The sequence below is a fragment of the Spea bombifrons genome, chromosome 5 (genome assembly GCF_027358695.1).
Source record: "Spea bombifrons isolate aSpeBom1 chromosome 5, aSpeBom1.2.pri, whole genome shotgun sequence".
Classification (NCBI taxonomy): Eukaryota; Metazoa; Chordata; class Amphibia; order Anura; family Pelobatidae; genus Spea; species Spea bombifrons.
Window position 1 is genome coordinate 69935221 of NC_071091.1, and position 27600 is coordinate 69962820.

At 37.5% G+C, this 27600-nt stretch overlaps 1 protein-coding gene across 1 annotated transcript; it reads right to left on the reverse strand.

The window, feature by feature from the left end:
- On the reverse strand, window positions 1-27366 carry KCNG2 (potassium voltage-gated channel modifier subfamily G member 2). The gene is made up of 2 exons (XM_053468236.1): window positions 26549-27366; window positions 1-806 (listed from the first exon to the last, which is right to left on the reverse strand). The coding sequence occupies exons 1-2, from the start codon at window positions 27305-27307 to the stop codon at window positions 93-95; spliced, it is 1473 nt and encodes a 490-aa protein (XP_053324211.1). The 5' UTR covers window positions 27308-27366; the 3' UTR covers window positions 1-92.
- Between the last annotated feature and the right edge of the window lie 234 nt (window positions 27367-27600).

A 27600-nucleotide genomic window follows, 5' to 3' on the forward strand; every position in this document is an offset into this window, starting at 1 on the left:
TCTGATAGTTGCAGTTCCGACATCAGAGAGTAAAAAATTGAATACTCAAGTCCCTGGGATCCATTCACCTAATCACTGTTGAGTCAGCATTACTACGATTCCATTGCAGTGCTTTGCTCTCTGTCCCCCAGTCTATATAACTGTCTACTTGCTCTCTGCTGCTGCTCCTTTAACTCTGTGTATGAGCGGGAAAAAGTATGAAAGATAGACGTAACCGGAAAGGCCATTAGCAAGATGCCACTTAATATGCTGCTCAATGCGACCACCTGTCCTGGGATGCTTCGAGGAACCATGTCTCCATAGCCAACAGTGGTCATGGAAATAACTGCCCACCAATAACTCCCAGGGATGCTCGTAAACTCCTGCTTGGCTCCAAGTTCGTTCTCTGCTAGATAAACAAGAGGTGAAAACAGTGCCATTGCAACGCATAAAAACAAAAGCAGGAGTCCAAACTCTCTAGTGCATCTTCGGACAGTGAGGCCTAACGTTTGGAGACCTAGGGAATGTCTAGCAAGTCTCATGACATACAAAATGCGCAAAGCTCGCAGTACACGAAGTACCAACCCTACTTTCTCCAGGTATTTGTTTCCAGCCACTCCTGTCTTTTTCCCTCCGGAAATGGCATCCACTATAAGAGTGATGTAGTAAGGCAAGATGGCCATCATGTCTATTATGTTCAGCGGAGTTCTCATGAATACACATTTACTTGGGGCCTGGATGAAGCGCAAAATGAACTCCAGGGAAAACCATGCCACACACACTGTCTCCAATACGAAGATGTCATGGCACTTCTGGGAACATTCACCCTGAAATATATAACAAAAAACACATGTTAAATGTTAAGTCCTCCTGCTCCAGTAAACAAAAGGGGACAATAACTTAATGGGGAGCAATAATCATGCAGATCCAGAGAAGAGCAAGTTAAGATGTATGCCCTCATTATACACATATGAGGTGGCTTTTTAATACATATATTGTTCATTTTAAATGATAAATTATCTGTAAAATGTAAGATTTGCATTCCCTCAGGAGATAAAGTACCTCTTTGGGATCCGAATACCTTTCACGATTTCCTGCTTAACAAGGAGCTCCCTGCCTCATTGGTGAACCTCTAACTACACCCCCTAAAACAAAGGTGTCCCCCTGGCCATTTGGAGAGCTGGAGGTCCTGGATTTGGGAAAGTAGCAGATCGTGTTTGAAAAGCGCCTTGAACCCCAAAGCATTGTGCATGTTCCAGGTATGACTGAATTCATGGAATTAGTCAATCCCTACTTTATTAGATCTCTGCTAAATACATTTACTTCCTGATCTGGTAAGCAAAGGTTTCAAATGGTGTGTGTTTTGTTTCTGAAATCATAACATTAAGCTAACCCATGTATTTTTAATGTTCGTTTTAAAGATCATATACCATAGAAGCATGATATAAAGACTTTTTTATTATCTTAAATTCAGGAACGTTTTACGCCTATCCCACGTATGTTTACATTCCCCCCTGTATTAACCTCTACCAATTTTCCTGGGGGTGCTGTTGTGCTAGAGGCTACTCTAATTTTACATGTTAAAAGAATATCAGCTTTTGAAAACTCTTGACTGAAATGATCACATATCATACATGCAGAAAGTAAACAATTCTTTATTTTAATACACAAAATGTAAAGCATACAGCAGCTATGGGACTGCATGTTACTAGCAGGCTAGCAACCACTTAAATAACATCTATGTCAGATAGGCTGAATGTTATTATTATTAAAAATGTACAATGTGAAAAAAACATTGCTTATTGGTTATTATACTGTATATGCATTATATAAATATACTCTGTTAATATAAAGGGTTTTATGGATGACAGGTCCAACTTATCATGACAATCACCCTGTAGTTGCATTGCTAGGTTACCTAGGTGTATATAATAATAATAATAATTGATCATAACACTGTTGGTGTGGATGTGAATTTTCCAACGTGATTACACATGCAGAAGTTGTCAAAAATAGGTACATTAACAGGTTCGACCATTATAACGGTTACATTTCAGCTCAGAAATTTATTCTGATGCCTGCAATTCCAGACCCAGCTAGGCCCAAAATCTACCGTAGTAAAAACTGTCAGATCATGTAATCAGTTTGGGACGTATATACAAAATTAATTTTAACAGATGTTATCAGGCCTATAAAAAAATACAAATCAACACTCTATGATAAGTCTCAAACTAAAATAAGAATCTTGTCATTTTAATTTCTTGAAAAACTATTCGTAATTTGCTAATTGCAATCTAGATCTAATGAGCCTCCAGGAGAGCACTAAGTAAAAAAGACTTCTGCGTTGAGTATACAGGAACATGGATCATAAATGTTACTACTGAGATGCCATTTTAAATGTATGTAGTATTATGAATGTTACTAATGAGATACTAATGTCCATGGTATTACGAATGGTACTACTGCGATACTGTATTAAATGTCTATGGTACCATGAATGTAGGAGGCATGTTACAATCGGTTCTGGACGTCATTCAGTGTGAATGACTGCATGCCTTTCCTTAAAGTATTCAGCTCAATGCTTGGTTAGAGGTAATTGTTGAATAGCATTTTCCTGGATTTGTGGGCTCACAGCTGATGAAATGAAGACTTATAAATGTTGGCATATGACAGGCATATGCAAAACTGCTCTGAAATCAGCAAAACTGCTGGGAATTAGTGAAGCAGAGAATGACACATGTCAGATGCGATTGCGCCAAGGGATTCGGTAAATCAGTACAAAAATACTACCGGTAAATCACAAAAATGTGTGTATCTAGAGTGGAACTAGCTGAGTAATTTGTCATCCTGCCTTGGCTTGATTAGAGAGGTTCTTCACAGTCTGAGAGCTGCAAACAAGATATGTGTGGGTGGTATCTGTCAGAGATTCCACCCAGAGTCAACACTGTTTTCTCCAATTACAATTCACCTATATGCTTATACCGTACTATATTCTATATATATGTGCATGAACCTCAGAAAACCTGCGACTCAGTAACTGTCCATATAACGTACAAACTAAATTATGATTTTGATGAAGGTTGTGGTTTTGGAAAATTTTGAGATTTCTTTTGTAATTTCCTCTTTCTGTTTTATTCGGTTTTATGCGTAAAATACATAAAAGCAGTAAAACTATTCAGTCAATAATAAAACCTAACAAACAAGCTTGGAAATTAATTGCAGGCTAGCTATTTTTACATTTTTCTAGTTTGCTTGGAGTTTAGTTGTTTTGGTGCAGACTTCCAATTTCATGTGGGAGAAGCAAAAATAGGATTATTACCATTAATTTCTGTCTAACATGCAGCACCTTCCTCTAGGAGGTTAAATATACTTGGCAGGAAATTTGAAACTAGTTTTCAGCGATCCCTTAACAAGCCACGGCTCAAGGAGATCCCTGCATCAACAATACTAGGCTTCAAGCAGCAATAGTTTTAAATTCGGTCCTGTATGTAAAAATATAGTGTGCCAAAGCAGGCATGAAAAATCTAAATTTAGGCTATTTTGAATATATAAAAAAAGTTTCAACTTACAACTTATATAAAGGAAAAAGAGGTAATTCTACCAAAGCTACTTGGGTAAAACCTATGCTTCAGTTTTGATAGATCATATTGCATTGCTGCCGTAAAACAAGTTGTGTTCAGTGTCCCATTGACCAAAAGTACAACCCATAAGCTAAACAAAGCAATTTGCATGGTCAATTATGAAATTGCATTTTCTGCTATATGGTTTCCAAAGATTATGCATTATGCTTTTGGTAAAGAAGTGATAGTGAGTCAGGACAGCCTCATCTTACTGTTACCGCTGCATTGTAGCCATTAAATTAGAATGCTCTTTCATCTGTGGAATTTTAAGGTTGCTGTAATTGTATAGCTGTTAACCTGTATAAATTGATGAAGCTGTACCAAGCACAAAAAAAGTCTTGGAGAAAATAGAGAAAATGCAAGCAGTATTTGTAACGTATGGTAATATTACTCGCATTTATGCTTTGTCTAATAAAAACCTTGAAGCATAAAAATATTCAACAAAAAATTAATAATTAGCAGTATTTCTTCCTACTGGATTGTCATGTAAAGATTTTTTTCCTCCCACAAAATAAACAGTGTACCATTTTACCCTAAATCTATGGATCTGCACTGAAAAGGGGGTGGGGGTGAGGTTTAGCTCTTTAGGGTTAAAAAAAAATGAGCAACTGTACAAAGACTGCTGATCACTCTGTAGTAGGGTGACCAATCAGGTAAAATTTTTTTTGACAATGGTCGGTTTTATTTTTTTGTACCTGCGGTGCTCGTGCTTAGCTAAAATTTTCTTCTCTCTCAGTTACTGAACCCACACAAGTTATATATTGTTTTTTTTCAGGACAAGAAGGGCTTTCTTTAGATATCATTATTTTGATCATATAATTCACTATAAAAAACATATAAGATATGGTGAAAAATCGTTGATCACCTCCTAAGTACTTTTTTGAGCCATCGGGCGCCACCATAATTGAAAGGCATATAGCCTTTCAATATAGTGAACAGACATGCTTCTCGACCAATTACATTCACAGAAGTGTCCTCTATTGGCTGCTGCTTGTCTGCCTGGGTCTCCATGTTACCACCAATCGTAGTATTACCGTATTGGCCGAATATAGGCCGCACTTTTTTCCCCCACTTTAAGACTTTAAAGTGGGGGTGCGGCCTATATTCGGGGTCTAGCGCCCGACGCCCGATACGCTCAGGCAGCCTCCCCTGCCAGCACTTCCCACGGGGGGGAGTACCGGCACGGGAGGTTGTCTAAGCGCAACGCACGGACGTTCACCGGCAGCGGCGATGCGCCGTTGCCGGTGAACGTCCGCACGATGCATTTTAACCCCCCCCGACTTACCAGGGCAGACTCCCGGGTGTCTTGCAGGGCCGGCGGAAGACACCTACGCAATACGCGTATACAACTTCCGGTGTCGGCACTTCCGCTGAGTGCCGGTACCGGGAGTTGTATACACGATGTGCATAGATGTCCCCCTCTGGCCCGGTAAGACACCCGGGAGTCTACTCTGGTAAGTCGGGGGGGGGGGGACAGAGTGGCAGCATATCGAGGGGGAGGACAGAGTGGCAGCATATCTCGGGGGGGGGGGGAACAGAGTGGCAGCGTATCTCGGGGGGGGGGCAGAGTGGCAGCATATCTCGGGGGGGAGGACAGAGTGGCAGCATATCTCGGGGGGGGAGGACAGAGTGGCAGCATATCTCGGGGGGGCAGAGTGGCAGCATGTTTTTTGGTGCTTTTTTAAAGAAAAAAACTTTTTCTTTAAAAAAGCACCAAACTTTTAGGGTGCGGCCTATATACGGGGGCGGCCTATATCCGAGCCAATACGGTAATTCCTCTATCCTTAAAGGGTTTAAGAGATATATGTACTAGTCTGTACTTCACTTTTCTCCTGCTCCCTGCTGGACTACATGAACAGAGAGCTACAGCACCAAGTTACTATGTCATCATCCAACATCTTTAGTGCAGGAAGTTAGAGAAGGAAGTCATAGGCTTTTATTTTTCTCCACTAGTAAGGAAAGGGGTAGTGTTGCACACTTAGGTACAGGTGTACCTTTTGTGACTCCTTACAGTACTGGTCACCATTCATTATTAAAACATTTTAAACTAAAAAAGAGGACAGTAACTAAAAACAATAATATCATTCAGGGGCGTACCTAGAGTATTTGGCACCTGGGGCGGATCCAGTATGTGGCACCCCCCCCACTTTAAAACTGCATAGCTTCTATCGTTATATACTGGCGCAGAACCTGAAGGTGGTACAGCATTACTGTTATTATTATATACTGAGGCAGACATTGACGGTGGTACAGCATAACACCTATCACTATATACTAAGGCAGACATTAACGGTGGTACAGCATAACACCTATCACTATATACTGAGGCAGACAATGACGGTGGTACAGCATAACACCTATCACTATATACAGAGGCAGACAATGACGGTGGTACAGCATAACACCTATCACTATATACTGAGGCAGACATTGACGGTGGTACAGCATAACACCTGTCACTATATACTGAGGCAGACATTGACAGTGGTACAGCATAGCACCTATCACTATATACTGAGGCAGACAATGACGGTGGTACAGCATAACACCTATCACTATATACAGAGGCAGACATTGACGGTGGTACAGCGTAATCCCTATCACTATACATTGAGCCAGACATTGACAATAGTGCAGCATATCTCTTATCACTATATACTAAGCCAAACATTGATGTGGTGTAGGCCTACCACTTCATTGTCTGGCTTAGTAGTAGGGCTGCACCGAAACAAATTCTGGACTAAAACCGAAAATGCAGCATTTACCTGGCCGATACCGAATATGACCTCCTCACCATAAAAAAAAAAATCTCACACTTTTATTTAAAGTTAGTAACACACCAAAATAGGACAAAAATTAAATAACAATATTAATATATATATATATATATATATATATATGATTGTTAACAGCAATCACACTCCTATCATGCCCAGGCATACCCAGATTCCTGCATGTACTAGCTGACTTGGCATGATAGGAGTATGATTGCTAACATTTAATGCATTCTCACAAACTCATTAATTTTATCCTTCATTCAGACAATTCATCCATTCTCTCACTCATTCTCACAATGCACCCACACATTCATTTATTCTCTCACTCATTCTCACTGTTTATTTATTCCAATATACTTTCTACCCCCCTCCCTTCTCACTCTCTACCCCCTCCCTTCTCACTCTCTACCCCCTCCCTTCTCACTCTATACCCTCCTCCCCTTCCCTTCTCACTCTCTACCCCCTCCCCCCTCCTACCTTTCCTCCTCTTCGATCTTCTTCTTCTGTCTTCTTCTGGTTCAGAGGGCATGTACGGCAGTGGGCGCCGAGCCGGCTTGCTTGAGAGATTTTAAGCCGGTTAAAGGGAGATCCTTGATCTCCCCAACCGAGCTCTGGAGTGGTGGCCGGTGCCGGCAAGTTGGCACCCCCCTGATGAGCGGCACCCGGTGCGGACCGCCCCCCGCTAGGTACGCCACTTAATCACTATATCGGCTGGGCTGGACATGTTTTTGTCAGGTTACTAGCACCAACGTTTATACCAGTTTTTACCTCATTCATGCCTTATTTTCAATTACAGAAAGTGTTTTACTGAGAAACAGGTGGATACTACACATTTGTATATGATATGATGCCCAATGGATAGGCATAGGGGGCATACATTTACATGCCACAGGTGCCTTCTCCAGGGTTGATTTAGCCGTGTCAATGGCATATTAACCTGTAGAACAGGCTAACTTACCTCAACATCAAAGTGGATGGGCCAAATGGTTCTGCAGAGTGTTTCCCACGGAACCATTTTGCAGGATATGAGGAGATTGTGGAAACTGATTAAATACAAATCATCAGATATGTAAAACAAATTACATGGTCGCTCTTTTTCTAAGTAATAGATAGGGAATTATATGAAATGAAAACATTTATACTAAACATTGCTGCGAATAGTAAACTTATTTTATTGTCACTGTAGGCCTTATAAGAACTTTCTCATAATTGTTTCCTATATTAGATTTACTCTTTATGCTATAAAAATGCATCATATAGGAAGGAAATTATGTCAATGTGAAAAAGATATTTTCCATAAATGTCCCTTTTTTAGTAAGACATCTTGATAAACTATGGTAGGCCTAAGTGAGATATTTCCATTTGCTAGTCTGAATTTTCTGCCTGCTATGCTGCCCATATAAGCCGGAAAGGGCCGACATTCCCAATCATATAATTTTAAAACTGATTTCACGTGGTGTTTTCTTTAAAGAATAGCCTTTATCCAATTGCCATTTGCATGCCTTATACACAGTACCATAGATGATATAATTCAATGAATATTTAAACCTTTGCCACTTTCGTTTCTAACATAGATCATTTCGATCTGCCATGTGGATTTATAAATAGCACTTTCGCTTTACAAATTGAAGATGGTTGCTTAAAACCACTGAAGAAGATAAACCAAAGGCTGTATTTACATTCCCCGAGACATTAATGCAGTCCAATTAGCCTTTATTAATCCATAGCTGTCATAATGTTTGACCTAGCTTCTTTGAGTATTACGGTGCACGCTGCAATATTTACAATAGGCACTTAGGGGAGCAAATAACATTATGATACCGCGGTGGCTCTAAAATCAGAAAGAGAATCCCTCGAGCATAATAACAAGGCCAGCTAATAATGTCTATCTCTGGATGAGAAGGAGACGGTAATATCTTTCTGTAATTTTAAAACAAACTCAAATAATGAAACCTGGGAAACCATAGTGAAGGTACACAGGATAAAGATAACAATATGCTTTTTAATGACTCACTTACTGTATAGCTTATATTAGAGGGAGAGAAAGATATTTATAATGGGTGATTATAACACATTATGGAAGAAGTGAGGCAAAAATAAACATCTCTTTTTGATACAGGTGTACATATGTAAAGCATGTCCATCACTTTCCCAAAAAAAGGGAAAGGGAGTGATGAGGAAGGAGGAGCGGACTCCGAAACGTAATATTCTACATGAGATATTATTTATTAAGGCTGTTATTTTTAATGATATCATTGTTATTAGTATTATTACAAACACATTTATACTTTCGTTATTTATGTCTCATTTTTTAATTTTTCTATTATGTCATAGCTGGAAGCCGCAGTATTTTAAATGCTACAATTTAATGATAGAACCGCTATATGTTGGAAGATGTCTACTGCCTATAATACTTTATAACGAACACCTTGGTATCCCTTATGCACTATTGTATTTTCTGTATGCATTTGTGTGGATTTATTCTTTGCTTTGACACTTTCTTTTTAACTATCATTTTTATTAGGCTGCCCAATTTTATGTTTGTACTTGCCAGATCCCTGCCAGATGTTGTCTTGTGATTAATTTAGGGTTTCTCTGTACCTATATCTGTTCCTCTTTAAAATGCAGCGTGGGGAATACGTCCTCAATTTATAAGGGAAATGCTTTTAAACCAAGCAGTAAACGTTATACCCCTATGAAATACTTTGTATTTTATAGTTTGTGGGGTTCTTTAACTTCTGAATTTAGGGCCCAGATCTAGGAGCACTAGACTAGCAATATTTATTCACTAAAGCGAGATCTTGTTTTTTATTTGGCAACCAGTTTCATTTTCTGAAATTAAATGTTAAAATGTTATACTTATGCAACCTTACACATAAGAACCAACATTACATCTTGTTTCCAAAAATGAATCTGATTAAACTCTGCTAATGTACTATAGTTTTGTACTAATAGCTCTTGATGTTATACATGCATAAATCAGCTGATAAATGAAAAGATACTTCTATTAACCTAATGAATCTATATTTAATGTCTGCTACAAAGATACTCACATTGACACTTCTTCAAAGGGGCATTACTTACATGTAAAATGCATATTCAAGTATATTTTTGCATGTATTCTTTTGTTACTGTTAGTTAGAAAATGATGCATCTTTCCCACTTCCTTGTCACCCTGGTTGACTCTGTTAAAAGAAGGAAGCATACTTAAATATGCTTCCTACACATGTACTGAAGCATCCCCCTGGTATCAATAGATGAGCTTCCACTGAAATTGATCGGAGATACACAAGCTCATTATGTTCTTCACACATGTGATCAGCTGCTGTTCATGAGTGGAACTCCTGTTGGTAGCAATTTAAAGCTCTAGTATAATTACACATGTTCCCTGCTTTCACTAGAGGCAGCCAAGGCAGAAGTAATATGAGAAAGAAGTCTCATTTTCTAAATCCACTAAGAAAAGCACTGATTTGCAAACAGAAAAATGCATGAAAAAATGTTGTTCATTGTTCTATTTTGTTTAGTAATTACACTAACTTTTCTCTTATGAATTGTAATTGTTGCGCCATTAAAGAACCCTTTAAAATACAGAAGAGAAAACATACAAACATATTTATATTTATAGGTTATTTTGCTTATAAAATTAGAATTGACAGAGGAAATCAATATTTCACAGGCTTAAACCATACAGTGTATGCAGTTGTATTCCGTTTGGTGTTGAATCTCAATAACCTGTAATTGCCTCTCACTATATCTTAAAGTCATAAAAGGCTATACAAGAAATGAACAGAAAAAATACATGAAAATGCGGCTACACAACGATGTTTGGACCTTGACTCTCAGAATCAACCAGGTGAGATCCAGCTCTTTTTCTTTTTCCAGTCTTACGTTCTTGATCAGGTTTAAACAATTATAATAGCTATGAGAATTTAAGGCAACTTAAATTACCATAACTTGGCATGAAAGCTCTAATAGCATCTGCTTCTTACCAACATTTCTAATATAGAGATCAAGAACATGTATACAATAAAACATTAGTCACCAACAATTAATCATGGATTACCTAAGGAAGTGAGAGAATATGATAGCTTGACCATGGGATACAGGTTGTTGTATCACGACAGATGTAGACAAACATACCCAGGTAAAGTAACAGAATCTATCATAGATACAGCTAAGTAATACTCGCTGCAGCAGATTTAGTTAATGTAGGAAATAAGAAGAGGAACATAAGGTTCAGTTTTATCAGGCAGACACTAAATAAAACATTTCATTGATAAATTGGTTTTCTAATTTGTGCATTTATCTAGTTTCCTTTCACTTAGTTTTCCCAGAACGCTCCCCTAGCACCAGGTAAAGAATAATCTCTGTTGAAATAGCAGAAAATCTATACCCCTGGCAAGTAATACCACTCATTCTTATAACTAGTGATGCAGAACCGATGTAATTGCAATTGGTGTTGACTGCCATACTCATGATCCTTAGCCGGTGGCTAGTATGTGATAATGCTAGTGAAAAAGCTTTTTTTTTTTTTTTTTAAAGCCGAGTAAGTGGGATTTATGCTTATTAATAGGTGCAAATAGAGTATTTGGCATACCATGATGTAGCATTGTAGCATAAAACAATAACAGTGATCTGATGTTTGCAATGTGCTGAGGCACAAGCATTATGATCAAAATTGTATGGAAAAGGACATAGAGATTCAGCATTTTTAGTGGACAATTGATATGCTATTTAAGTAAACAATATGCCATGAGCCAACTACATTAACCCCTTAAGGACCGGGCTCATTTTTCGTTTTCTACCCTGTGGGACCGAGGCTGTTTTGACACTTTTGTGGTGCTTGTGTTCAGGTGTAATTTTCTCCTCACCCATTTAGTGTACCCACATAAGTTATATATTGCTTTTTTCCGGACAAGATGGGCTTTCTTCAGATACCATTATTTTGATCGTATCATCTTATTTACTATAAAAAAAATAAAAAAAACATGGTGAAAAATTGAAAAAAAAACATTTTATGACTTTTATTTGAAAAATCTTTTACTCACCTAAAAAAGCAAGTAAAAAAACTAGCTAAATAGATTCTACTACTTGTCCTGAGTTTAGAGATAACCAATGTTTTTATGTTTTTTTGCTGTTTTTTGTACGTTATAGGGCAATAAGTACAAGCAGCGTTTTATGATTTCCAAATCTTTTTTAACAAATCTGGTCATTCTGCCTCCATCTCCTCTTTGGAACATCTTTGAAGCCGGTTAACTCAATTTAACCCATTCAAACCATATATTTTTGAAAACTAGACACCCCAGGGTATTCCAAATGCTGTTATTTTAACCCTTTCCATGCACCAATTATACAACTACACTTTGTCAAACTTTGTAATAGTAATTTTTTTTATTTTTTTTTCCACACAAATTGTATTTTAGTTATAGATATACAGGTTCTGGTATATGTCACTATCAAACAACACCCCAATGTGTGTTCAGGAACATCTCCTGAGTACAGCGATACCCCACATGCATGGGTTTGTCAGATTGTTTGGCTGGTAAAAGGCTACTTTTGGGGCATGCGTAATTCAGGTGGTCATTTGGTCATTCTGCCTCCATCTCCTCTTTGGAATATCTTTGAAGCCGGTTAACTCAATTTAACCCATTCAAACCATATATTTTGGAAAACTAGACGCCCCAGGGTATTCCGAATGCTGTTATTTTAACCCTTTCCATGCACCAATTATAGAACTACACTTTGTCAAACTTTGTAATAGTAATTTTTTTCACACAAATTGTACTTTAGTTATAGATATACAGGTTCTGGTATATGTCACTGTCAAACAACCCCCCAATATGTGTTCAGGAACATCTCCTGAGTGCAGTGATACCCGACATGCATGGGTTTGTCGGGTTGTTTCAGATTTAAAATGCCACATTTGGGAAGTGCGCTTTTTTTCTCCATTTTGGTCAGTCTGTACCTATGCCCTATCTGTGAGCTAGGCCACTCCAATTTACCCCATCAGCCATTTTTTTTATATATTAGACACCCCTTGGGTATTTGAAGTGCTTTTATTTTAACTCTTTGAGATTTTTGAGAAATTTTAGCACTTGCTCAAAATAATAAACTTTATTTTTTTATTTTTTTTTATTTTTTTAATACTTTTTTTATATTTTTTTTTTACACATTTTGCTGGTACTGGATGGTTCATCTAGTGACATCACTGCATAATTATTTTTAAATGTTAGCACATTTTTTTTTCCATTTTTTTTTTTTTTTTAATATTTTACTAATCACATAGTGATTAGAAAGCTGGGCTCCATTGACTTGCATGGTTGAATGCAGTACCTGTATTCAACCAGCAAGTGGAGCCAGTTCTCTAGAGGGTCTGGAGACCATCTAGCAAACTTTTTCTTGTTTGTTTTTTTTACAGAGCGGCGGCCATCTTACTTGATGGCGAAGATCACCGGCAGCTGCGGCTGTGACCGCTCTCCGGAGCGGTCACAGCCCACCTAAAGGTAAGTGTTTGGTGTCGCTGGATGCCTCCTGATCGAAGCATTCCAGCGACACCATTTAAGTTTTTAAAACGGGCGTCCGCCGCCATACAATGTATGGCGGCTGTTGACGCCCCGGGGAGGGGCCAGACATGGCCCCCGATGCCGATCTCGGCCTTGCTGAATGCCTCGACATCGAGGCATTGCAGCAAGGCCGTTTAAGCGAAGAAAGTGATCCTTGATCACTTTCTAAGCTTATTTAACTTTTTGACGGTTCAGGACCGTCAAAGGTCATTTAGTGACCTTCTTGTCATGACGGTCCTGAACTGGCAAAGGTCGCGAAGGGGTTAAAGGTCTAAAAACGCTACTCAGCACATTGCTTATTGTATTCATAATGTAAATGTTTATTATACATGTTTTTTTTTTAAATACAGGTTTATCAAGCCTATTTTGGAAAAACAATTATCAGGTGCACTAGCTTGGTTACCATAGTGACTGATTCACATTTAGCTCCAGAACTGATTTAGTTATACCTTGGCAAATATGGCTTATAGTATCCACTGCCTGGAGCATGTATTTTGGCAAAATCTATACTGGATTTCGAGTTTTTCGTGGCAAAGGCTTTCTTTGCACCGCATCTCCATGGGGACAGACATTGTTGGTCAACCCATGTTATCTCTCATCTCAGCTATGGTTCCTATGGTTGCAGCCACTCACTTTTGTATAGGTTTTGTGAATAAAGTGTTTTGTTTATGCATTCACACACATTCCTGTTGATAATTAATCTTTCATGACATCACTGTAGATGTTTTCACATATTTGCAGCTGCACTTCGCACCTTTGAATAGAAGAACACCGCAGTTTTTCTCTATGTGAAGGTCACTGTGTGCACTGGGATGCTCATAATTGGTACATCTTCCATTTGATTTTCATAACAAGCAAGTGTCCCCTTTAATATTCCCTTTTTGAGAAACACGTGTGCACAGATACACATTAAAATAATGTTTAATTATAGACAGGACTCATTACACAATAACCAGATGAGTCTTTCTGAAAGCTCATCGTAGGACAACAGCTCAGTGACAGTATGGTTGTAAGAAAGGCCCAAAGGAATGGAAAACTTCTAACATTGAAAAGAAGTGTCAAAGGACACATTTATTTATCTAGAACTACCAGTGTACGTAGGATTCCCACATAAACCCTGCTCTCCTAAACACAGAGCTATCACCATAGTAACCAAACTTCTGATTCTTGGAATAATCTGTTATTACCCTTTTTTAAGTCATATATACCGTATTTAATACATGTCAGAAATTACTTAATCAGCATATAGCCACCCCATGTTTTTCTGTCACATATACAATGCAAATAAATAAGAAAACCGGAGGACTTTCATTTTCAAACGAACCTCTTACAGGTGTAATTTATTATTATTATTAATATTATCTTTTATTTATATATCGCCAGCAATTTACACAGCGATTATTACAATACATGTCAAGGAGTATGACAAGACCAGAACTGACAGACTAAGACAAACCGATACATTAGGTGGAGAGAGCCCTGCTCGCAAGCTTATTTAACCATATAGTGCTGATGAACCACTCAATGTAATCTATCTAGAAATATTTTTTATAGAAATATTTAACTTCAAACTGCTCTTAATAATTAGGACTTGTGTATATATTTTGTTTTATGTTTTGTTTATATTTTGCTTATAGAGGGAAGCATTTGTTTGTACAACGTTAACTCAATTGTGCAATTCTGTGATTAAAAAATAACATAACACATGGCAAGGAAAATATGACGTATTGCTTGATTTCTATTCATTATATAGCATTAGTTGCAAAATGTATGCAAAGTCTGATGTGGTTTGTGTGTGTGGAACAGAAGATGATTCTGGACCAGCAGGGAAGGGAATCCTATTATTAGGATTATATTGCAGTTGGAGAGTTTCTATGTTAATGCGGGAGGCAGAAGAACATGGCAAGCATGTAAATCATTAGACATATTATTAAATTAACAAAGGAAATCAGCGTCTCCTTCCTTTAGTTTTCCATTAAGTATGCATATCCTTTTTTTGTAACCTGTTGTTCTGGAAAACAACTTTTAGACATAAAATTACATATCTTTACAAAATGCTTCATGTGACGATGGTACATTGAAAACATACAATTTGAAGAAAGATGCAGCCTATCTAGGCTTTCCATTTCTCCTATCAATGTTTCCTTTCTAAGGACATACCACTGAATATAATAATACCGATACCCATCGGCTCTCCAATAACTGGCTTAGCATGATAGAAGTCAATGTTCTCCTGTTGACATGCTAGTAACTGCTGCAAAACATAGCAACATCATTTTGTTTCTAAATGTCTAAGGAGTATTACAACTAACTAAGCTTTGAGACACAATGTGACCCTGTTGATAAATAAACCATATGGGAAATTGCAGCTTTAAGTCCAAATGATTTCCCCAGGCAAGTGATTTTACACTGAAAATGTGCTAAATAATGCACAACCTTTATTTCAATACTTGTTAGATAGAATAATCACACATGAAATTAGCATCCACTGTCACCTAAACAAATTGTGATCATTTTATATATATATACAGGATGTTGCAGAATCTTGTAATACCTGTTTTATTGAACTAACGAGCTTTCGGGAGTCCTCCCTTTATCAAGTCAAAAGCATTTCTGACCAAGCAAGTGAAAAACACAGTTTAAAACTGACCAGTACATGTTCTCATACAGGGGTTAAAACAACAAGGTAGAGAATTTGCAGACAAAAAATTTAAGAGGGTCCTAAATAGAAAATAGAGGCATAGACTGCACAGATAAGGCTAGAGGGGGGGGGCAGCAGGGGTGAGCATGTAGACAAAAAAAGGCACAGGTTACAGGAAGCTTTGATAATGTGCTAAGAAGCTCAAATCCACATTAAGTCCTCTGTTTTTACAATCATAAAAATGTATCATTTTGGCTTCAAATGTCTTTCTTGGGTGTTTTTGAAATGACCTCTCAGTGTTTTGATTTTAAGGTCATGTACGGAGTGACCTGTTTGGGTAAAGTGGTGCCCAACTGGAGTGCAATAGTTTTCTTCATCATGGTGGTTGATGGAGCATCTGTGCAGATTCATCCTTTCATTCAGTCGCTGGCAGGTTTCACCGATGTAACACCCTATTGTACATTTGGTGCATTGAATCATGTATACAACAAGTGCATGAGTATGATCCTTTGATGTTGTATGCCTTGTTGTTGTTGCTGGTACAGATGTGTTGGCAGAGGTTGCATTTAGCTTTGTTGTATGGTTTGCTTCCATTATCTGTGTGTGTTGTTTCAGTATGTAGTTTCCTACTAACCATCTTTTGCTTAAGATTAGCTGGTTGTCTGAAGGACTAGATGGGGGGTTCAGGGAAAATTTCTTTTAACACCTCATCCTCTGCTAGCATCCTTGATAATTTTGCTTATTTCTTCTAGGGCATGCTAATAGTTTTTTTGTAAGTTAACAAAATGCAAGCACAGAAGAAATTTCTAATTAAATCACTATTTGCTGTGACCATTTCCTGGCTCTCAAACAAAGGTAGGTTGTGAAAGTGTAAATAAGTATGCTAGCGTTTGAAAGTCTAAGGCTGTATACTGTACAGTGGTGGTCAGTGGGCTTGTGTTAGTGTATGTTGTTGGAAAGTATGTGCATGTCTATAAGAGTGTGGTATTAGTGTGTGTATATGGTGTTGTGTGTGTTAATGGATGGTATTAGCACAATGGATGGTATTGTGACATTAAGAAGACATGGAACACTAAATGATTGCCTATATCAACTGCCATACGGTGGCACAGATCTTTCTATAATTCTCTTTTACATTGGTTTACCCTGTCAAAATAAAAAATCCATTAGGAGGGTAGACTTGCAGCATCACCTTGTTAGACTCACTCTCTGTCATCTCTTTCTCTCAGGCACCAGGTGAAACCTTTACAGATGCATGCGGCCCGATAAACCATGCATAGTAACCACTACCTTAAAGATCCACCTTCAAAGGGAGACTACCTCCAGAACATTAATAAACGAATTGGACTATGTAATCACCTCACCCTATCACTCAAGACCCTGCCACATCGCTGTGACATAAAGCTGCGCCTATCTGTGGGAAAGGGGGTGAGCAGGAACCTTCTGTGTCACAATCTGCAAGTCAGAAAGGACCTGCAGATTGTGACCCCTGATTTGCAATCTGTTCCCAGATAACACTTCTGTTCCCTTCCTGCCAAACCCACATTTCATACCATTAATCCACGCAATCCCATCAGTGCTTCTTTGGCTAGCATGGTGCCCCTGCCAAATGACCTGGCGGCTTCCTATGTTACTGTGGGTTTTCTACCCGCAAAGCCAAACACGAAATGTTAAGCCCATGGTAAAATTCCATTCATCTCAAGCTGCATGCAATCATATATTGTGCCAAATGCTTACAAATCAATGGAAGAAAATAATTACCAAACTATCTGGCAATGAAAGGATTAAAAAAAAAGATATCTAGTGTCGAGAGCTTGTTGTATTTCTTATTTTCACATAGTTTAATTATTAAGATCCCCAGTGCTTCTTTCCTCTGCTTTTCTGTGGTTGTAAGGCCTGCAGCTTCTTGAGGACTTCAGTTGAAGTCTTTGTGCGCTGTGGTTATATCCAGATAAAAGCACTTGTCTTGCTAGATGAGCCGTAAAAGTTTATACGATGCATCTTTTTTCCTGTCACCAAGTTTTATAGCTAATTATATAACTCACATGAAAACTATGATTCTGTTTTTTTTTTTGTAAAAACTGGAAGTGAATGTCTTTTCTAATATAAACTTTTCAGTTAAGTTTTGGTCTGAAACCCTAGAGCCTGAATTCTCTCTAGATTCTTTCATGTGCTGAATTAGCAATGTATGCCTGGAACCAGTCCAGAGATTAACTGCAGAGTGTCACATCAACCGGGGAGAACAGCGCTAAGAAAGATACATTAGAATGGATCAAACCTCTCGGTACAGCAGGAGCACGAAAGATAAAACAGCTGGGTTCCTAAAAAGTTATCTGAACCGGCTATACAGCTGTCTTGTTTGCTATCTAAAATATGATCCAGGATTTGAACAAAAATTGAGAAAACACTGTACCTAGATACAGGACAAAATTACCTGATGATTTATGTGGGACGAAGCCCAAGGTTGGACAACTACAGTGCGTGTCCGACACCAATCAACTGGGTTGGTCTAACATAATGTCATATCCTGGCCCACTACTTCAGAAGATACCTGTAGTGAAAATGGGCCACTTACAAAGGATATCACTGACTTCCCCAAATGGACCATTGAGCAGTGGCCCACCAGAGAGCCCAATAGGACAATGCAGAAAATATGCCCCCCCCACTCCTCAACCTGTCAGCATAAGAATAAAGAGCTGCAATTAGTCCTTTAAACAATATAATTTGCCTCTCTGTTATTGATGTTATTATTTTGTCACACAGCTTAAAACACATGTTCAGAATTGATATTACTGTGTTTGGGAAGAAATGTCATCTAAAATGTGATTTAGAAAATTGCAAATGTACGTATAAAACCTAATGATAGCTAGAATGCCTAGATATTTTTTTCAGGTAAGGCTTCACTTTAGTAAGGTAATGGAACATGACAAATTTTAATATTTTCCATCGATGTGCTTACCTGGGAGAAACCGAATTTAACGGTAAGAGGTGACATTATCCTCATGAAAACAAATTGGTCTTTTTTCTACTAAGGTTTATTTAATTATATAACTTACGAAAACGTATTCTTGTTTGTGTTTTTGTGTAAAGTGCTTTAAAAAAAAAGGTTACGTCATTTAGTATTTACAATATGGACGAAATGTATATCTGAACATTTATAAATCAATCAACGACGTTAAATGAGAGGACTTTGTCCCGACAATTAGCAGAATGATGTTTGCACTCAATATAGAGACCTCATTGCACCATACTGATGTACTCAAACCTCAGATGGTAAAGCACTAAAAGGCTACGTGTAAACGCATTATCTGTTTCACATCTCTCTTAGTTTGATGTTTACCGTGTATTTTACGGTACTTATCAGAACAGTAAATGCAGATGAGCTTAAAACCGAAGATTTCATAGACAGAATGTGCCTGTTTGCTTTACTGAGCACATAAATGTCTTTTATAACTTCTTTCCATCCTCACTCTTGGTGGTTAGCATTTTCCCGACTTAATTATGCAATTTACACATTATGGACAGGACAATGCACACATTCTGTGAACGAAGAATATTGCCATATTGTGTGGAAATTACAATACTTTGTTCGGAATGCAGCAGCCTTTTCTGCAGAAGTAATACCAATGGGACAAATAAATGCATGGTACTCCAACAGATTGTCTGTTAAAATATTCAATGGCCTTGGGAATGAAATGCATGGACTATATGACTTTAACAAAATCTTACGAAAAGATTTTCAAGCATAATGTAAATGCTTTATTGCAGATGTAAGCTGGGATTTAATATAGCTTTGTATCAAAGCTATGCAATGTCATCAACACATAGGAGAATCCCCAGAGAGAAAAAAACATCTATGAGATCCCTTCTTGGAAATCTTTACGAAGTTATATAAACAAAACACTGCTTGGTGCATTCATACTGGAATTAACAAGATGTTTCTTAAGACGGTGAAAATTCTGTATCACAGTAAGATGATGTGAATTCATCTTGTGAATCTGGCCTTAAACCCTAAAGGGTGAATGCATATGGGGGATTCTACAGAATACCCTCCATGTCCATTGTCCAGTGCTGCCGAATATGATGACGATAATAATAATAACAATCTAGAGGGTGCACTTAATGTTTTGTTAAACAGCACCTATAAACCTAATTTCAAAATCAACTGGATTAGAGATATTCACCAAGGGCAATCAAATTTTGCTATACATAATAAAAACTTCAAAACTGAATACATGAACACCCAAAAAGTTAAACCCATTTTGAATACATACTTCGAAACCGAACGATAATAAAACAGAATATTAACTAAATATATGAGTTACACTTAAGATATAAACACAACTGCTTCATTAAATCCCAAAGGGGAGTCTAATTTGAGATTAAGATATCTGTATCTGATATTCTGTGCACATCACCCCCTATGGGGCAGTCTGCAGACATTTCAGAAATGCATGAATTTTTACGTTCCGAGGTCTGCAATTATAAGTGTTCTCAGAGCGTTCCTTTAATTATGTTGGACTTTTATTTGTTTTGATATAATCAGTAATGTACAAAGTGTATCATTTCCTTCATGGGTTTGACTATGGCAAGTTTACCATCCTGATCATAAAGCTAAACTCTTATACGCTGTATATATCTTATGCAACATTGTTTAGATTAAAATAACAGTTCTGACTGTTTATTAAATAGCACCACAGAGACATGTTATATAAGGAAGTTGTGTTTGGGCTGTCAAAATGGACAGCGTTTGCAAGAGAGTAACAGCTTTATCTCAATGAATTCACTATACATTATGAAGGACCAGCCTTAGTGGGCTTCAATTGATGGAAGGGTTTGGCTGGCCCTGTATAATGTATGGTTAAATCGGTGAGAATTCTTCAGTGTCCTTGCCTAGTGAATTTTATATGATACAGGGCCAGCTGGGCCCTTCTTGCCGGAGAGACGGTATTAGTCCTTCATAATGAATAGTGAAATGAGGGATTGGAAACCACAACAAGTGTTGTACCATCTCTCTCTCTATTTATGGTGAGAAATTTTCAATATACCATGGTACTGGCCTCTTGTTGATAATAGATTCAGAGCAGACAGTACATCATGGATAATTTGATTGCAAAGTGCCTTTCTGTAATTTAATATGAAGGGAATAAGCTCCATAAATAGATGCATGCCATTAATGAAAGAAATTCCCTTACCTGTACTGACCCCAGCTCAGATCATATCGCATTTATTAAGAACATACACTGGAATAAGGATGTATCAATTTCATCATTTTTATAACACACGGTTTCTCCACTGAACCAACACAATGAAGACTTTTAACCTTAAAGATGTTTGAATTGGAGGGGGGCGATGCATGGTTCCATTCATCTCCTCGTGCCCATGTCAGTTACATCTTTACAGCATGCTAAAAGTGGGCACAGACACCAGTTATATATAATACTCCATGACATCCTTCACTTGGTACTTAGGTGTTCCCTCACAGCGCCATGTTTAATGTGGAGCAAACAGGGCAGCGGCTCTGAGCCTAGACTTACTTTAGGGACTCATGGAGGTTGCCCCATGGCTCCTTCAACAACCTGTAGAGTATGAAGATAGAGGTCAGCAAAGTGTAATAAGTCTAGCAGCTACCAAAACAGACCTTTTTTAATATTACTTATTAATTTGAGGTCTGTGAGCCACCTGGAGAAGATGTGCCTTCACAGGCCTCTAACTGCATAAACATGACACCACCCGGGTTTCTGGACCAGATGCAACTAGGCTGGGGTAGTTCAAATGAGGGTTGTGTCTTGCACAATGTACAAAGCGTGTGAAGATTCCAGACCTAAAACAGCAATTATCCATTATTGTGATACTATAAATGTTGCTGTTAACATATCGGCAGTGGTTTGTTTTATGATATTTGCTCTAAGGGGGGGGTAGATTTGGTGGAAGGAGCATTCTCCTAGGGTGCTATTATTGAAAGGTAAGTTATATCTTATAAATATATTATAAAATATAGATATACATCCATGGATGGGCATACTGATACTGATGAGGACACATAAATTATATATTGGACAATAAGAAACAGCAGGGTTTTCCACAGAGGTTATTCTAAACACAATTCTTACACTAATTAGTTTTTTAAGAAAATATCATCATGCTCATTAACCAAATTGGGAATCACAAATGAAGCCAATGAATACCCCCAGGCAAATTTTATAAAATAGGCTATAGGAAGATTCACATATTTAAATCTTCATCTCCTAAGGAATGTTTTAAAAACCTTGTTTTGCTAAAAAACAATCCTGTCCTTCTGTAAAAAAAATGTAGTATTTGGTCTGCATGTTTGTTAGCAAAACAGCCAAAACTGTTTTTGATATGGTTACTTTGTGATTTTTCTCTTCTGGGGGGGGGGGGGCGTGCTATTTGGATATATACAATATACTTGAATGCTTAATCTGAAAGAGGATACTGGGAGATTAAGAGTTAGAGTCAGGGTTAGAGTGAATTGCAGATAAATGTCTTTATGTGTCTCAGATCACTGAAAACAATGTAACACAAATGTGTTGTATTTTTTTTTTATTTACACACACAAAGCAGTAGTTAAGAACTTCTCCCAGAAACATAGAATTAAACAGCAGATTAGAACCTTTCAATCCATATAGTCTCCTGTTTTTCCTCTGTTATTATCACAACCAGTCTGATTACACCATAGATGGATTTAGTGGTATCAGTTTGTATGGTGATACACTAAAAAAGCTTCAGTTTACTTACTTTACCCCTTTTGCTGAAGACCTTTTAATAAATAAATAGGATCCTTGACTTACAAAGGTAAAAGTGTGTGTATATATATATATATATATATATATATATATATATTCAGTAGATTGCTAGAGAAGACCTTTAGGAAAATTGATTACATAGGATAAGACCAGCTGTTTGAGTAGTCTGGAAGCATATGGCAACTGAGCATTGATCCAGTTAATGCATGTTTATACAATGACTGAAATGAAGATGGGATCAAATGTAAAAGAGAATTAAAGAAATAGGTCAGGTCCTGACTTGGTGGTCTTTTAGGATGCACAGCTGGAGAGTATAGAATACTTAATTTCCTGTTTGATCATCCGATCACATTAAATGGCTTATCATTACATCAACAACATCAGGGATTTGTTTCCTCCACCAAATAGATGTTGTGGATCAAGGAATAGAATGCCTTGGTGGTATTTCTATGTATATTTGTAGTATTGACTTTTACTTTTTCCTCTTCGCTTTCATTTTGGTGGTTACCTTAACATTTATATGAATGTATTAAAAGAAAAAATAGTTATTGGCAAATGGTTGGATATAGTTTTTTCTCATTAATATTTCCTTAAATTAAGGCTTCCTCTAAACATTTCTGTATCGCTGTCAATAACTATTACATTATTATTACAAATCAACTATTCCACTATTGTGGAATATTTGATTTGGAATAAATAAGTTATAGGGTCTAGTAGAACAATGGGTAGCACATTAAAGGATAAGGCATAAGAATATTTAACAAATCATGTTATTGAAACACCTTCCGGCATGAATTTCAAAGTATTTTCTGGGGGTAAGGGGCATAATTAGTAACAGTATCATGGTCATGCGCCATGGTATCTCAACATGACATCTGGGTATGGCAGCCCAGACAACCATGAAAATAATATCAAAGAAGATCAAGGGAGGTAAGGATTTAAGAATGGCCTTTTGTATGCCTGTGAGTGTCTAGTGGAAAACTTTGTGGACGGGGGAATCTGGAAGGCAAATATCATATCTATGAATATAATGTGTCATCAGATTAGATACTGTCCAATTAGAATGCTAGACAATGGAATACAATTCCCATCCTCTTATAGAGGGATCTCCATGACATGCAAAAGGGAGGCTTCAGTTCTACACCTTACGCCTCAGAGGTCCACAGAGTAGATCATGTTATACTACACATGGTAATGTGTTATATTATTATTCATTTCCACTTCAATAGTTTTAGTGATGATCTACGACGAAGAGCTGTTCAAATTTGCTACCTCAACGATAGACAATATAACACTTATTGGAGGATTCCTTGAAGCATAGAAGACACGGTATGGCATTAGATATGGAGACCAATGCTACAAAATATTATGAGCATAAACAAAAGTTTGTGTTGCATTGTTCCGTTAACTGAAACAGTCTCATCTGTTAGCATCAGTATCATATAAATGAAAATGTGCAGAGAAGAACTCTAAAGCTGAACACGGAATGTCAGAATATATCTTTCTGACATAATTCTACATTCATCTATTCTTTAAATATCCTTTTTTTGCACTTGAGAAAAAATATAAAGCAGAACAGTTACCGAAAACTAGCCTAGTTAGGGAAGGCAAATTTCATGGTTCTAGGTTCAGAAGTATAAAAGTGTCATGGAATTCTGCAATAGTATGTGTTCTAGGTGTAAACCAGGAGACTAAGACAGACCGAGGGCCCATGGGTCCTTGGGGGCCCCTCAACACAGCTTGTAGAGATGCCCCAAGTTTTTGTGTTATGTCACTGGCCTGGATTTTAGTTACATGTTAGCGGGAGGACAAGGAAAACCAATAAATGGAAAATACTGACTACACTGGACCTTATGGTTACTGCATACCGACAATGTGGTGGAATGCTTCTAAAAGAGAAAAGGCAATTCCCAGTGTTTTATAAAGGAAATGTTGCCATGCATGTCATTAACATACATGTATTCACACAGATTCTCCAGATAGGATTCTACATACAAGTTGAAAAATTACAAAACAGCAGGAATTGTGCTAAGCACTTTATCTGAATTGTCTATCACAAACCAAATTTAAAAATAGAAAAGTAACTGCATTCAAGGTTCATATTGATCAGGTGAGAGAAAATGCACCTCTGCATGGAAGCCACTGAGGTCGCCATGTTCTGATGATGTCACAATTGTTTTGTAATTATTATGTGCTCACTAAAAACATAACTATTAACTTAAGTAGAGTAATTGTGATCAGCAGATATACACAAGGAATTAGTATGTGTTAGTACACGAGGAGAAAAATAGAAAAAGAAGAACCAATTGTTTTACAATTTTACCTGCTATAAATTGTACACAGCTAGTGCAAAGGAGAAATAAAATCCTAAAATATATTTCTATATCTGTCCTGAGTTTGGATATACATAGGAATTTAATTTGTTTTGACAGCTATACTGCACATATTAAAAGTGCACATTTTGTTTTCAAATTGTAATGTTTTCAAACTGCTACATAAAACTAATATAACTGATTTAAAGTAACATAATATGTTTATTGAAAGTAGGTAATCCAGTGTATTCCACTATAGTCATTTTGGCATAATTTGTGCATCCATTTCCTCACCAACCTCATCCAAAATCATCAAAAAATCTGCTTTCTTATAAATATGTGTGTAAGGTGGTACCTTCTATGGAATGGGAATTCAATATGAAGATACCTCACTAGGGGGAAGCAGGGTCTAGGACCAAGCTTCTGACATTAACCTAATAAGTGCAGCAAGTGTTCATCATATTTTAATGTCTTCACCATAAATGTTAACACTTCACATCACGTCACAAATGCATCATAATGAACCTTCTGCCACTACTGTATATGTTGGTATGGGAGGGTGAGCCAGCTGCAGTTCATCATGAGCTGAGCCTGGGCCAAACCATGAACTTGAGCATGAACTGACCCAAACTTAGTCTCTGTATCCAGGTCCTCATGAGCTATGAATTAACTCCATGAAGGTGTAAACATAGAAATATGGAATTTAATGGCAAATAAGAACCCTTTCTAATCTAATCTGTCCATTTTTCCTACTGTAAAGACTCAAACTTTCTGGTATTCAACATACTGCAGTTCAGTAAACTACTGTTTTGATTAAGCTACAGTTGATGTTGTTCAAATGTCACTTTCTTCCAGAAAATAAATATATTAATATTAGTCAAAAATATTACACATTAAAGGTCCAGCAGTAGCAGCAGGTGCTTTTCTTATTGAGTGATATAGATATTAACCTTGGTAAGTAGAAAGGTTTTTCGCTTCACTGAGAAAGTCCTAACCTTTGCTGAATGGCCATCAACTCTATACTTTAAAGGCCAGACTGATAATATCAGATTGTGACCTGCAGTCTGCACCACATCATTTTATATTATATCGACATTATGTTATCTAATTATAAAATAACATATTCCGTGTACTTATAGTCGTAAAGAAAGACACAAAAAGGCTAAATCTATCATCAATAATGCTTGTTTCCATTATTTGATAAATGTATTAACAACAACTTTTGTGAACATGGCCAGATGGAACACCCTTTATAAATCTTTCAGCATTTCACTGTTAAATTAAGGAAATATTATGTAATAAGCAGTCTCCTCTGTGCAGCCTAATATTTGATGAGCTGAGATTCAGTCAATTATAAAGCAAAGGACAGCCTAATTGGCAATATTTTTCTTGTGTCCTTTTCATTCCTACCAAACCTTTGGCCTTTCTTGAGAGTCAGATAACATATTGTAAAATTAAGCATATGCAATCAATGAGGCTTTTACCGACACGACAAAACATTTACTTATATCCCACCGTTTATAGTTGTATTATTCCAAAGTGTCAACTTAGCAAAAGGATGATTAATTAGTGGTCAAGTAGCCAAAAATGCCCTTGGGATAACAGCACCTGATTAACGAAGAAGCATTGTCACAGCTCTACTACTGCTGACACCTTAAGACTGATACACATGTTTATATGTTTTAGATGCCTTCCTTTGTAAAAGTGGAAAATATGTCATTAGGACATAGTCTGTGTGTCTATGGTGAATATGATGGGGACATGCTTGGGGCTTCTCTCTACTTCTCTAAATATGAGGCAGGGATGAGCACGGCTATGATCAGGGACACTTTTAAACTACCGCTACATTCTCTAAGGTACTACAGATGAAGCACCATATGAACGCTTACCCGATCCTCCTCTTCTCTCAAGTCAGGCATGGTACTGACACAGAGGCTGACTGCTGTTATAGCCACAAATGAGACCGACAAGCAGGCAAAAATCTTCCCAGGGATTCCTGAGTGAGGGTTCTCTACCATGTCCCTGAGATGTTTCATACACTGGGCCAACCGGCCACTGTCCTGCAAGGCACTTTGCGAATTCTCCTTTGACATGTCAAATTCACCTTCGTACATTTTGGCTTCAGCTAGTTCTTCTTCCTTTTGTTGCAGTTTTCTCAGACAGCACCATTCCAATTGTTCTTCTTCTATACCCCAATATACAAGCTCTTCCTGAAAGGACAAAGCACACATCTCCCGAAGTATCCTCAGCTTCCCAGCTGCCAAGAAAGTCATAATAGTCCTGAAGGCACATGGATTCCGATCAAAGAAGAACTCATTGCAGTTTATGTCATAATCATCACAGACATCCATTATTTCATCATAGTTATTGCAAGCTTTAAGTTTTCCAAGACGTGTCAAAGGACAATCTTCCAAGGTAGTCCATGGAATCCTATACTTGATACCACCTACATTAATAATTACATGCCGCACTCTGTCCTCCACCTGCCCTCTGTAACGTCTCTCCTCACCTGGATGAAGGAGCTTAGCTGTTTTGTAGAACACTCCTTTCCTGGTCCGCACTTCACATAAGTTCTCCAGGTTTTTGAATCTGAATGCTGTGAAGTCAGACTCTGCTTTACCTGCCAGTAATGCCATTTCCTGATACATTGGGTGTCTTCATTGATATAACCACTGCATTCGGAAAAAACAGCTGTACCTGAATGCTGCTGTAGAACTGAAAGAAAAAAGATTCACATGGTTATAAACCCATACCATTTATTGTGATTTATTAAGCGACCTTGGCTAAAACACATGCTACCCTTATTTAAATTACATATTGTAACATTTTTAACCAAAATTAAAACACTCAATTTGTGTCAAGACATGTACCTGTTACACATATGTAATTTGTTGCGTATTGCAGAAAAGTTTGTGCTCAATAAGTATTCTGGCTAGCTCTG